Genomic DNA, 14,452 nt, shown 5'->3' on the forward strand with positions numbered 1-14,452 from the left:
TGACTCAGTGTTTGCTGCATCCGTGTGGGAACCAAATCCATGTCATTAATATGAAAACAGCAGTGATGTGTTCAGCAGATCGGTGGAACAGGGAATAAATTACTGCTGTTATTGTCAATAAGAACTTGTTTTTAACTGACCTGGTTACATAAAAAAGTTTAATAAACATATTCAGAATATTGACCCCCTGAACGTTTTAGCGCACATGACATATGCCACCGGGTCATGTGCCATGTTTATACTTGATGAACAGATGTCGAACACTTAACACACACACACACACACAAGATACCACAAGGTCAACAAATAGGCTGCATGAATGATTATAGACTTAATGTCTGACCTTTTTTCATAATCTGAAGTATCACATTTATCTCAATACAGAATCTGTTAGATAACATGTATCTCTAAATGTTTGTCTTCAGGGACACTTTACGCCATAGTTCCCATTTGCAACTCACTCCCATTTCTATAAATTATCAGACTAATTATCCAGACTTTCCAGACCTGCATAGCGCCGAATACTGCAACAAAAAGCTAATTGTATGCAACGCAGATTTATGTAAAGGCCACGGATGCTGCACATCACCACAGCTACTTGTTCAGGAAAAATTATCTCACTGGCCGAGCCGTCTGTATTTCAGACGCACTGACAGATGAACTTCAGCTGATGACTTTCTTTCCCCAAAACAGATATACTGCACCGCCGAGAAAAAAGTCTTCGGCTCCACCAGTCCATATTTCAACCATCTGCACTCGATCCGGCCCAAGAGCACCCAAACGACCCCTAAAAACCCATCGAGCTGTCCTCTCGCACATCCATAAAGGATTTCCCCGGGGCCGAACACATCTCTCGTCTGTAGCTCTTGGCCTCGAGCCAGGGATTAGAGAGCGGGAGAGCACGGGCCTGTCGCTCTTCATCTAGATTATAACTGATTCTGCCGTACAGGCGCAGGTGGGAGCTGATACACATCAACTTTCATATAACCTATCTCACGCTCCACGGTCATATATTATCATTTCTGTTTGACATGTTGATTAAAGGACTATGTCAGACAATTTTACGTTGCTTTCTTGCTTGTAACGCAGCGGGCTGAGTGGTGGTGACAATCCACTTCGGTCAGTTTCAGGACTTTTTTTTTCCGTCTGCTACTGAATCTGAGGAGTTGGACGAGGCCTTTTGATTTATATCTGATCTTGGTCAGTCATACAGCTCCCTGCAAACATGACAGAGGCTCCTTCTTGACCACAGATATACAAAAAAATCTAGTTGATAAAAGCGGCGATGAAAGTTTTCTTTTCTTTCTAGGTCTCCGTGATCTGGACAAAATTGAATATCACAATATCCTTGAACAAATAATGAATAACCAATGGTGATGGAGATATGATTAACAAGCAGGTAGAGGCTAATAATAGAACAGCCACCAGAACAATCTTATAAGTTCAGAAAAGTGCATCACTTTACTGCAGGGAACCAGGAAAATATCACTTGCCATATCACAGTATTATGATATATACTGTATAGTCTTTGCTTTTCAAAGTGATTCCTTATTTAAAGAAAGATATTGATTGCAGCGTTTCTCTGCCGTTGGCTAGGGGAGTCGTCCGGCTTTAATGAGCTGCTCACCTAAAAAGAAATTCATTATATTGTGTTGCAGTGGAGAGTTTTATTGTCCCATGATGATCTGCGTGCTGTTTCAGCAGCTTTTCCATCTCGACACGATTAAACATGAGGGAGGCCAGGCTGAGCGCTTGAAAATGTTTGGGGTGAAAATGGAAAAAAAATAAAAATAAAGACACTTAATATCAGCGCAAAACATCAGCAGCTTTAATCTAAAAATATCACTATCAGTTTTCAATATTACCTATGGATCTATTTTCAGTTGAAAATAGACACCAACTGCAGGGTGTTTTATCCAAACCTGGGCCTCAAACTCCAACACAGCAGAAGCTATAGCTAACCGTTGTTTTCCACCAGCAACATGAGCTGACACCTGCACACTGAAAATTGTCACTTCGGCTCAACCGGCTGTCACTGCAACCTGAACCAGTGCAAAATAATAGCTACACACACATACAGCTGTAAGAAGGGACAGCCTGTGTGCCAGTCACAACAATGAGAGCTTGGCCTTGCTTTTTTTTTGCAGCAACAGCCAGAGGGGAAGCTGAAAACGCTGCTGAAAGAGCTAGTCTGTCTTGATGAGTTCAAAGTGATTCTTAATGATCTTGATGTGGGATCAATAAGGAGCGGTCGACGCTGTGTTAAGTCGAGACCTGCTTAGGCCTGGATTACTTACTTTTGAGAGCTTATGGAGCAAATTTGGCCTTGTTCTTGGCTTTCAGGTTGATCTGCTTGCCCTTGCTGTTCATTATGGTGCATTACTGTCAACAACAATGTTTATCTTGATGCTGCTCTGTTGGCCGGATAAAAGAGATTCTTAATGCCAATTGAACGAAATGGTTAAATAAAGGCTGACAATGCTATCGAGCACAGTTAGGGAAACCGGGGGACAGGTGGTGCTTTTCTCCATCAAGTGAGCTGGAAATACCAACCTAAAAGGCTTCCCAGTGAAGCAATTTTCACCTTGCTATAACATCTGCACTGTTCAGCATGAACAGCACTATAAAAGACCAAGTGCAGCCGACGTGCAACTCGTGCCACCCTGGCGATCCGCTTTCACCACAAGGACCGAGACTTCTTCAAAGTCACTCTTTAAGACAGAGTAAATATAACCTGGGCCTAAAATTCCTTAAATTCATTACTAAAGCAAGTAAGTATGCTCTGCCAGAGAAGAGCTAATACTCTGAGGTCTAAGTAAATCACAAGATGTGCCCTCTAGCATATTTCATTCATCCTTTCATGTGATGTTTCTCTTTGGCAGGCTGTTTCGCTTTCATTTATAGTTTAACAAGCATCGACTCATGTCTTTTTCAGTTGTTTTCTGATCGATGTTTGCTATGCCTGATATCCACAGGACTCCCCAGACAGTCCTGCTTAGATAAATGCATTAACTAAATTGGGGTTGGTCAAATAATGTGTTTCATTCGGTTAAGAGAAATCTCAAAGTAGCATCTGACATCAGAGGTACGGCCACCTAAGAATTCCTGACAGAAGTGTTGAGTGTCTGTCAACCTCATGATGCTCAGTGTCTTTTCTTGGTTTACTCTACAAAACGGATTCCATAAATAATTTTAGGGATGGTATTTTTTTTAACCAGAGAGAAATAACACCTCAGATATTACGCCTTCAAGTCTTCCTTGGTATGGTGGCTGCTTTGTTGGAGTTGTAGTCTTTATTTAGGACGAACTGAGCTTGAGCCACAGGTTGGATGTGCACGATGGAGAAACAGGAACAAAAGCTGTAACGTCCTAGTTTTCTTAATTAACAACTCGTTGATAAAATGCATCTGAGGTGTAAAACCCCAGCCCAAGAGTAGGAGAACATTTCCCTCCAACTGGGGAGCGTCCTCTTGATGTAGAGGGTGCTCTCGAGCCCAGATGTCTTTTGTGTACATCTACAGTAAAGCATCGCATCCTAATGATATCAACAGAGATCCTCTGTCAGCATCATCAGCGCTCATTATCACTGATCTGTATCCACACACCCGTTTGACTTGTCGGCCTGGGTTCATGGACTGAGATGTGTTGCCGGCTGTATAAACCAAGGGGCCATCACAAATATCAGCCACATGTTCTAATTTACTGTACAGACAAACTTTAACGCGGACATCTGAAGGTAATTTATTCTCTTTCATGTGTGTTTAAGCACCGCATGTGTTTTCACTGCTTGCCTGATTTGACCACACCCAGCATTGCAACCATCTAGCACCACCATACTGGACTTCAGTCACTGTGCTGGACTCGTCTGTTTGCTTGTATCTCTGTAGATAACCGGTGTGGTTTGAGATTTTTGCCGCCGCACCTCATCTTATTTGTTCCCCCATTACAAATGGATCTCTATCCTGAAGGTGGGACACGGCACCGACTTGGTGGGGGTGTTATCTGTGTAGTGAGCTTCAAAGAGGAAGACATGCAGGCGGTTGGTTATCTATGCTGCGGATTAGATTCTGGATTTTCCTCGGCATCCTTCGCTGACGCGGTGGGTGCTGTGGGTGTGATAATACCCGCAAAAGTCGGACCACTTCTGTATTAAGTAGGCGTCTTCCTCAGCGATTATGCAGGGATTACGGCGGTGGCTGAGCAAAAACTCCGTCCCTGCTGTTCTCATCAACATCGGCCTCTTGATCGGCGTTCCATGTGGCGATCTCTGGCACGCGCGGGGACCTTCGAGCACAGATGTTCCCCGAGCTGTTGTAAGACATCCTGTTCTGGTCAGCAAGCGGCAGGAACACACAGCCATGTTCTACACCGCAGCGAAAGCCAACATCTTGTCTGTGGGTTCATTTACACTCCAGATAGTAGAGCAGCTGAGGCGTGGAAAGATGTGATTAGGCTTGATATTTCTCAGGTCTTTATTGGCGCTGAGGGCGGCAAAGTTACAGACGGGAGTCTTTTCAGTCTCCGGGTCAGACTGGCAGGATGAAGCCAGCAGCGGAGATCAAGGAGGCCAGTTTTCGCCATGCTGGTCTTATGACACACCTTTGGTTTGTCATACTTGATTAGACTTTGATTCAAAAGGTGGAAAAAGAAGGTTGAAAATAACAGCATTAGCCAGGGAGGCATTTAATTGTATCTGTGAGGCAAGAGGCAGTTGAAAAACAGATGATGTTAAAGTGATCTGGCATCAGTATCCTTGTGTATCAGCTGAGGGAAAGGGAAATTAACATGCACACTCCATTAGTGTGTTCCACTTCTCCCTCACGCGATGATTTATGACGATCCACATGACTAAAAATGGTCTAAAATTCATACTTTAATATTGGATTCATAGTTTTTGCCATTTCCATCTCCTAACGCCAAGTAATCAGTATCTGTTAGATGATGCGCAGAAAAGTATCACATGAAGAAGAAGGTGCACACGATCAAACGCAGTGAAGATGCCATAATGACATTAAAGAGCATCCTCAAGTGCGGCTTATGTAAAAGGTTACCAATGCATGTCTACCAAGTGAAAAGTTTCCCCAAAGTAGTATAAATACATGATGAATACCAAAAAAAAAAAAAAAAAAAAAAAAACTAATACTCTGGTTACAACTACATTTGGCGTAGCAGCCACTGACGCACGGCTGGCTGACTTTTACAGAAATTATCAGCGCGGCTGGAACACGTCTCCGACCGATCGAAGGGAGAAACACATCATATAATATACTGTTGCTTTATCAAATGGTGTGGAAGACTATTAATGTGTGATGTGAAAACATGAGCGATAAGCAGATGGAGAGACACGGCAGGGTCAGACACGGTAATGCCAGCGAAATTAACAACACAGATGATGCCTGTTGATAAGTGGATTATGGAGGATGGCATAGGTAAGAGCGGCTTTTTAATCCGTTCGCCCAGACATAAAGTATAAAACAGTGGCACAGACAGATCCGAAATTACCTTGTTAAATCAATTAAATTATAATGAAGGTGCCTAAATTAATCATGACATCTCTCTGCAGTTGCTGAAGGTGTTGATAGTCGATAATCGATGGCAGCAGATTGGCCTCAGCGGCGTTTTTACATCTCTTTGTTTGTCTGTGCTAGAATCTGTGTGTGTGTTGCGAGCTTGTCGACACGCACAAGTGTGTGTAACCATGTTTATGCATGTGTGTATGTATGTACGGGGTCCAGTTAGGGCGCCTGTCAGGAGTCTCAGAGGCCCTCTGAATAGCGCTTGGACTCCGGGATTAGCTGCGTGTGTTTACTCAACACTGAATGAAAGGGAGTGTAGTGGTGAATTAATTGGCCTCTGCTCGAGCAATGCTGCAAATCCAAGCTGCCTGGGATCGCATTCAAAATCAAGTCTCTCTCACTATTCATCTGCTGGACCGAGCACCATCAAGTACACACTCTATTTACGCTTCCTGCCATCAAGCCACCAAAAAAATACCATAAACAGTGCACCAAAAGCCCTCAAGCCCACAAAACCTCACACACAAGCTCTTTGTATTCATTGTGCTGCAAATGCATAACCATCTCCCGGCTCTCTTTCATCCCCTGTCACATACATACACCTCTGACTTCTCTCTTTCTCCATCTTTTAACACGGCACACATTGCGTATTAACACACCTTAATAAACACGGCCACGTTGCCGCGAGTGCATGCATGCATGTCAGCAGAGACACAAACCAAACATGCCAACGACGGCATGCATACATGTGCACATCAACACCAGCCATGCAACAGCGTGCACATACAAGTATACACAAAGTCTTAACATGCACACACACACACACACGCTCCGTCTTATCAGCCTGTGAAAACCTGCAAGGCGGCTGCTGTCTGTTTGTTTGTCTCCGTCGCCGTTCGGGTGTATTTGTGATACAACATGACCGCGTATGCTCCCTCTGAGGCCCGTTATTCCCCCGGCGGAGATGAAATGTAATGGAGCCGATTCAATAAGAGCGCTGCCTTCTCGGGAAACGGGAGAGAATCAAATCACACTGAATCCCTGCGAGCTTTCCCAGCATTCACTCCTGCTGTGTGTTCGGGAGGGGAATAAAACAATGGTGGCTAATTCGGCTGGCTCGCCACACACTCGCACACACACACATAAACAAACCAGGGATGTAGTGTGATGCTGTTTGTTGTGGGCTAATAAGGGTAGAGCTATTCAGTAACACATTGGCTGCTTTTACAATGCGCTTGAAATGAATTTGGCTTATTAATTTGTGGCGAACCATGCCAAAAGGTCAGGGGTGGGCGAGTTTGCCAGAGTGGGCAGAACCAATCATTCATTGCGTGTAGCCTTCTGTGACTTTGTAATTTACAGTTTGGAGGGTATTAAGAGAAAATAACACGGCGACAAATGTTACCAGATGTCAAATGAATGCGTACGGGCCCCCAGTGTGAAATATTTTTTTGCTGTAATTGTGGGAAAACATTGGGGAGATAAAACGACTAAGCTTTGGACAATATTATGCTTGGCAGATTGAGAGCGGAGCAAAAAAAAAAAAAAGACCACTAGCGTCCCCGGAGCGAGATTATGCAATTTGGTCGAGGGCCAACACATATGAACTTGTGAGAAAACATTCCCAGGATAGGGAGGGAGAAGTTGTAGAGGTGCTGACCACGCTGAACGTAAGACTGTCAAGGACGGCGGTCGCACGATGCAAAAATGAATTTATTAATTCAGCGCCAACGTTTGAACATTGCCGTCTTCTTCGGGGTATTGAGGAACAAACGACTTGAAGCAAAAAGGAGAGAGGACACAGGTGTGCTCCATCTACTGGAGGGGGGGTCCTCAAACACATCAGCATGTTGAGGGAGGAGCCATTTACAAACCACATAAGGAAAGGCAATAAACAGCGTAGTTATTTTTGCATCCTGGCTATGAGTGTGTGCCTGTGGTCCCTCACAGAGAAAACATTCTCCATATTGTCTCGGCCTGTTTTCAGCCGGATTGAGCCGACAGTCCTCATGGTCATGCTCCTCAAGTCTCAGGAAATGGCAGACGGTTCCCAAAGGCTTTCTGAAGGTCCTGCCAGCCTCTTCATTTTCGTCAGTTACATTTCAATTTCTGACAGCAGCAGTTTTGCAGGGTAAAAAAAAAAAAAAAGCCAATTAGAAAATGAATTCCACTGGATATTTATGCAGCTGCATGCTTTTCTTTTTTTTTTTGTTTCCCTTTCAACTGCCAAGCACAGCAGTGCTAAGAAACGCAATTGTGTGTTTATGGCGCGAAGAGGAAATGAGACACAAGGGGGGCAGAGGGATTCTGGCATTCTGCTTTGGATGCAGAGGAAAGTTTGGTCCTGTTGTTCAAGAGCAACACACTGACCTTACCAAGGGTTAGGGTTCAATTCCCTCTAGGACAGCCCCATGCTAACACTGCACTACTCACATTACTGTAAAGCCTCAACCACATGGCTTATTGACAGTATGTAGCCTATAAGCAAGAGTGACACCTTGGTGGATTATGATGATGATTATTAATAATTGTTAGTCGTTTCATAATTAACAGTGGCAGCAGTAGCAGCAGCGGTATCAGTAATAGTACAGTAGCAATAACAGTAATACCAATAGTAGCATAGTGGCAGCAGTTATTGAAAGAATACTGAAATGCCGAACTCTAGTGGAAGCATTGTTACTCTGCTGACATTTTACTTAACTAAAAATAAAATCACTGGTGTAAAAATCTACTTATATAAAGCGAAAAGGGCCTGATTTGAAAAGTGCTCAGACTAAAAACTAGTGAGTTCGCTTTTAGAAAAGATAACATTGTTCCATGTGGTCTTTGTATGTATGTAGTTCTAAAAGTAGAAGAACACAGAGTTCAAACTAGATTTTTTTTGAAGTGGCAAAATGAGAAATGACAAAAATCAATAATGGATGGGGTTTATGTGAAGCACAAGATATCAGCATAAACAAATTTACATGAAATGAAATACTGACTTAAAAATACTGTGCACGTACACAGAAGCTACCCAGCTGCAGTCTCTGGAGTCAATGTGAATAGTTCCCTCCTTGAGTATCGGCAGTAGAAACAGTGGTAACAACATGGCAGCAGTAAAAATAAAACTAGTAGTCGTAACAGCTGTGGTAGAACTGCTGGTAGCAGTAACACTAATAGTAGTAGTAACACTAGTCGTAGTGCAAGTAGCAATAATAAATGACTGTTTAAGTGTGATACTGTGTTATTCCCTGAGGGTGAAAGGTCAGGGTCAGAGGTCAGGGTCAGTCACAGTGCAGTGGCGCTGAAGCTGGTAGGGATTCAGTTTCTTGCTATATTAGTTTTACTTTGGGCAAAAAACACTTGAAGATTAAGACCCGAGACCCTCTGGTTACAGCACAGACTCTCTTAAGATGACACATCCCAATGGCATGATGTACAATATGCTATTTTTTTTCATTTTTTACATTTTGAGTGATCACTTTAGCTAATTGATTAAGGGTAGGGCTGGCCATAAGTTGGTTATGGCTAAGATTAAGCAGTAGAGCATGAATGCAATGTAAGTCAATTAGGTCATGCCTTCACCATCCTAATATCACATGCAGTATCATATGTTTGACCATCTACATGCATGTAATCCACTAAAAGTTAAAAAAAAAAAAAAATCCCTGCCATCACAAAGTGCCTTTACTTTGATTCTGAGTCATAATCCTGTGACATTGTGGCACCAACAAAAGGACCACAGAAACGTTAATATACCATTTTGACATATTCACAGTCGTATCCGGCTCGGTCAGACAACATGGCAGCGCCTTTAGCACAGTGCATTAAAGGCGGTGAGAAATCAATCATCTTTGTTCCCACACACCAGAACAATAAGCGCTATAGATTCATCCGGAGCGAGCGCCTCCCAAACAGCCTGCAAAACAGAAAAGGCCCAATGCAACATGCAGCAGCGTCCTCAGCAGCGAGCCGACCCCGAATGAAATCTGAGCCTGTTGCAGCTGTAACGGGGGTGAATACATTTCTGAGAGGCACTGGTCTGAGAAATAGCTAACATTTTCCTTAGCTCTCAGCTTCTGTGTTATTGCTTTGATCCAATCTCCACAATGCTTAAGCTCTGATATCAGGCCGTGCTGCCATTCGAATCCCCCCCAATAACAAACACTCCCTGCCTCCTGCGCCTGGCATAGCAGGGTCTCTTTCACTTCCTGCACTATAGGGGGGCAGACAGGAAACAGGAAACGCACTTCCTGGTTCTCCCAGCAGGTTTATTTTTCTTAAGGTTGGGGATCTGGGAACGAAACAGAATATCCTGAAGGAGTCTGTGTTTCTGGCACCCACACTGCTACTATCAAAGAGCAAGTGTTTTGAGTTTAAGGCAAGAAATGTAAGGTATGAGGGATAGACATATAAACAATTGCACTGTAGTCTATCAGCTGTGAATATAATCATCGCCAGTGCAGCTCCCTGAAGCAGAAATGGGCTTTGGAAATTGCGTGCTGCGGCAGCCTACAAACCTGTGCAGGGATTAGAGCTTTATAGCCGATTTTGCGAGAGGGGTTTTTGTAACACAGCCCAAATTCAGTGACAAGACAGATATTGTTTCAACTTAATCCCACTGTGACGTAACAGAATGAAATACAATACAGGGCACTTCTCTGAAACGCACTGGAACAGCTAGCCAAAGCCTGGAGCGCAATGATTCCTCACCAAACTAATAAAGTTGTAAGGTCATGGTTATCCGTTTGCTTGTTGTTGTTGCTGTGGGCTTTGGAGCGGGGGAGCTTTCTCACAAAACTCATTCACCCCGAAGAGGAATACAGCCAAAATAATCTCCACTGAGGGGAAGGGGGTAAAAAAACAATAAACAACAACAAAAACACAATTACCTTGCCTATAGAGTGAATGACTATTTAACGCTTTAGCTTGGAACAACAGCAATGAGCAGACACTCAAAGGAGGCATAAACATCACTGAATTCTCTTCCCAAATTAAATTATGGACTCTGTCATATTAACTAGTCTGTCCTTTCCATTAGAAAGCAAAAAAAAAAACAGCCCGAAAAAAAATGCAAATCACTCACCAACAACAGCACCACCACAATGAATTATGAATCAATGTGAGCAATAGAATTCATGAAGTATACACGGGCTGCTGGGGCCATCTGGGGATGCATGAAACCCACTGCTAAGACAATCCGCATTCATTCAGCCTTGGGTGTGTTCGCCTGCGCTGAACACTGCCTGTTCCTGCAGCACTGCAGGCTGTTCTGGATTGGTTTTCAGTTTTCCAAATCCATCTTAGCGCTCTGAATCTCTTCATCCACTGATCAAAGACGGGATTGCGGGGAAATGCAGCTCAGACCTGCAACCGATGACGAGACACAGGCTCCCAGAGCATTCTGGGTCGGTAATTTGACGGGCTGTCCCGGCAGTAGACTTAGGTTTAGGTTATGGTTTGGTTTGATTTGGCTTAACGTAGAAATGTAAAGCAAGGGGCTCCGACAAAAAATAGGATCGCCATGCCACGGTCTGGGAATCATTTTGAGCTGAATGACATCTGCCAATCGTGGACAAAGAACGTCAGAGATGTGGGCGGCAGAGCGGAAAGCCTTATGAAAAAGCAAAGAAACGTGAAAAATGGAGGCGAATGCAACAAGAGAAAGAGTAAGAAGGGCCAAGGATATACAGGTTTCCATCCACTGCTTCGCTCCCCTGAGCAATCCCATGTCCCCCCCCAAACGCCGTACTGTGTCCAGCAGTCGGCGAGCTGTGACATTTACCGTCTGCCTGGTGTTGGTGTGATTATTTTCTCCTCCAGGTATGATAGCCAGCTACCACACCGCTTCAGAGTTATGAGAGCTGGGATTCTGAGACAGAGTCTTACCTAGACAGACCTTTCAGTGAAATACCATGAACTGGCAGTAAAAAAGGTTGCTGAACCATGAACTGTGAAGGAACATGAATACAGTGCAAGCTCCCAGCTCAGCGATGCTGGTGTGAAAAAGGCCACCTTGACTATTCATCAAAGATTCAACACCGTAAACCAGAGCACATAATGAAACAAGGGGAAATAAATTGGACCAAAGCCGAAATAGATAAATTTTAAAAACTGACATGTACTCATGTACAAAATGATCGATTATAACAGAATGAAACAAATTAGAGCGTTGATAACTTAAGTTCTTGGTTGATAAAATACATATTCATAGAAAATGCATAATGGAATTCCAGTAATGATTTATTCCCCAGGATATATGACGAGTAGAAAAACTTCACAGTGGGAGTTAAAGTGTAAGGTAATCCATCCGAATCCCGACAAGTATGAAAAATAACTCCGAACGCAGAATGGCAAAGCATCACGACAGTTTTCAAATGATTAGCATGTATCAATGAAAGCCTTTTATTCCGTGTTGAGGACCAGGTGCCTTGGATCTTTTGTGTTCTGGGAGCTATTTTTCATATTTGTCGGGATGCGCATGGATTACATTCCAACTGCAGCTCCCACTGTAAATTATTTTCCGAGAGTTTTATCACCCTTATCCCAAGAGCACCCGTCCCTTCTACTTCAGTGATCCCCTGCAGCGCTCCTTTTATTATTTCAAGTATGTGGAGTGTTTTCAAGTGGAACTCTTCAAATGCATAAACCATCCAAATCCGCCCCACACCAAACCCCCTGCCTGTTCTTGGATCCCCACCCTTACCTGTCTGCAGAGGGAGGGCGTCCATTGCGGGCCTTGCTGACTTGGGTGTAAAGGGAATCGGAGTGCTGGTGCTGGTGGTGTGGATGGACGTGGGGGTAATCGTCTCGGGGGCTGTGGGGACGACTGTGCCCGCTGTCCACTGAGCTGTCCAGCGGGGCGATGCCGGCGTACGGGTGCTCGTCCTCAGACGCCCCCGGCAGCGTGCGGCTCATGTCCAGGATCTCGGCGTAGTCCCGCTCCCTGGCTTGGCGCTCCCTCAGCTCCCTGGTCTTGGCCTGGATCCTGGAAGTGAACATGTGGATGCAGATGTTGGTTCTCGGTCTGAAATGTCTGGGGACTCCTCTGGCAAAGGAAATCCATGCAATCTTGTTTCTGCAAAGCACTGTTGTCCACCAAAGGGCATGCGCACATTTGCATTTGGCTGACACTCTTATCCACGGCGGCTAACCATAAGTGTGACAGAGGAGTCAGCTAGGATTCCTACGAAGTCGGTAATATAGCAGATTGGGGTTTTAGTCATACAAACATTCATCTGAGGCAGACATGATCTCAGTTAAACCTCCACGGATGAAGTCAAAGAACCACACTATTTTCTGGCTAAGTCATGTCAGAGTGAAACCCAGTAAACAAGACAAGTTGGGATGAAGCCTGGTACTTTCTACTGACTGAAAAATGTCATCCAAGTAGCTTAGCTGACCTTCAGAGTTGTATCTCGCAAGACTAACCTATGTAAGTTTTCCCGTCTGTTGTTGATGTTCCTTGACATTAGCTATCGATGCAGCTCACTAAATACACAATGCACATTACCTAGCACTGTGCAATCGATGCTACCCAATGTTGTTAGGTCTGGGGAATACACACTATAACAGTAGCAAGGCAGGGAGATGCAGGGATGTGAGCCCTCAACACAGAATTAAAGCTTACTAGTGTGCATGCAATTAAAAAATAATAATCTCAAGGTAAAATCTCAAAATGGAAAAAAGTTAGGTGCACTGGCGAACATTTCGGTCGCCGTCTGAAGCCCTGGCTATTCATTCTGTGAGGACGTGTGCAGGAAGGCCTTGGTGTCATATTGTGAATTCACACAGTGACCTAAGTACATGCCGACGCACATTATACAGGCACAACAAAACCTCTCATTCAGTGCAAGGCAGCTGTGCGAGAAAATGTATGAAATGTCATTGTCAGCCCTTATGAAAAAGCTCTCTGAGGGAAATTGAGGCATCGACCTTACTGTTTTCCACTCTGCCAGGTAAAGCCTTTATATTGCCAAAGCTTTATATGTACTCCTGGGCTGAAAGCCGCTTTTAATCTCAGGCGTCACATTAACAAAACACTAGACGTGCCACCGCAACATCTGCAACTGATTGTTTATTGTGCCTTTTTAACTTTCCATTACAGAAGATAGAGAGGATGTGGAGTCTATTATTTATGTTTTTTTTCCCCACTGAAAAATAGCATAAACAATGCATAATAGGCCTTCGCCCTCATAACACCTCGCACAAGGGAAGCACTTTGCATTCACAGAGTGCTGCTAATATATAGCTTCCTTTCTCTTTCTCTCTTGCATACACACACACACCCACCTCTGAGTCCTCTGCTTCAAACTCACACACTCATGCACAAAAAGATACACAGGAACACACACACACACACAATCTTTCTCTTTAGGCCATTACCTGGTGAATAACTAGCAACGCCATTTCTATAGCAGGGGGACTACCTATCGTGCAGGCCCATAATTACAGCCCTGCCAATTATCAGAGCTTTACAACTACCAATTATCACGCAGCTCCCTTTTCTCTGAAACCCTTTTTAACACCAGTGGAAAAGAGAATGGGACAGCCACCATGGTGACGAGGTAGGGGGTGAAACTTCACTAAGGACTCAGTGGACCAAAATCTAAAACGTCACCTCCAGAAAATTTGTATGTTGCGTTTAATGAAATAATCACAGAAAGAAGGCTCCCGATTTACAGCTCCCTGCCAAATTCGAACAAGGCTGTCTTTTTGAACAAAATTTTTTTACCTCTTCAAGGATCTTTGAAGAGGTAACAGTGTCAGATGACCACTCGTGAACTCACACGCTGCATCTGCACTATTTGTGGACTCAGCGATTATCTAACAGTGCAGAAGGAAATGGGGCCCTTGAGGGGTCTATCTTTAAACCCAGAGGAAAACAGGGTTTTCCATCTGAGAAAGCGGCAGCAGAACTAGGAGTAGTTACTGATTGTATACACAGGCGCTGT

At 44.0% G+C, this 14,452-nt stretch overlaps 1 protein-coding gene across 1 annotated transcript in view; it reads right to left on the bottom strand.

The window, feature by feature from the left end:
- Nucleotides 1-1,566: 1,566 nt before the first annotated feature.
- pard3ab (par-3 family cell polarity regulator alpha, b) overlaps nt 1,567-14,452 on the bottom strand; it is a 271,360-nt gene continuing 258,474 nt past the window's right edge. Inside the window, exons 24-25 of the mRNA XM_030075049.1 lie at nt 12,205-12,486; nt 1,567-1,751 (exon numbers count right to left, since the gene is read on the bottom strand). Of these exons, the coding sequence (XP_029930909.1) occupies nt 1,724-1,751; nt 12,205-12,486 (310 nt within the window). The 3' untranslated portion in view covers nt 1,567-1,723. The remainder of the gene's footprint in view (nt 1,752-12,204; nt 12,487-14,452) is intronic.

Source organism: Myripristis murdjan, chromosome 17 (genome assembly GCF_902150065.1).
Source record: "Myripristis murdjan chromosome 17, fMyrMur1.1, whole genome shotgun sequence".
NCBI classification, from domain to species: Eukaryota; Metazoa; Chordata; class Actinopteri; order Holocentriformes; family Holocentridae; genus Myripristis; species Myripristis murdjan.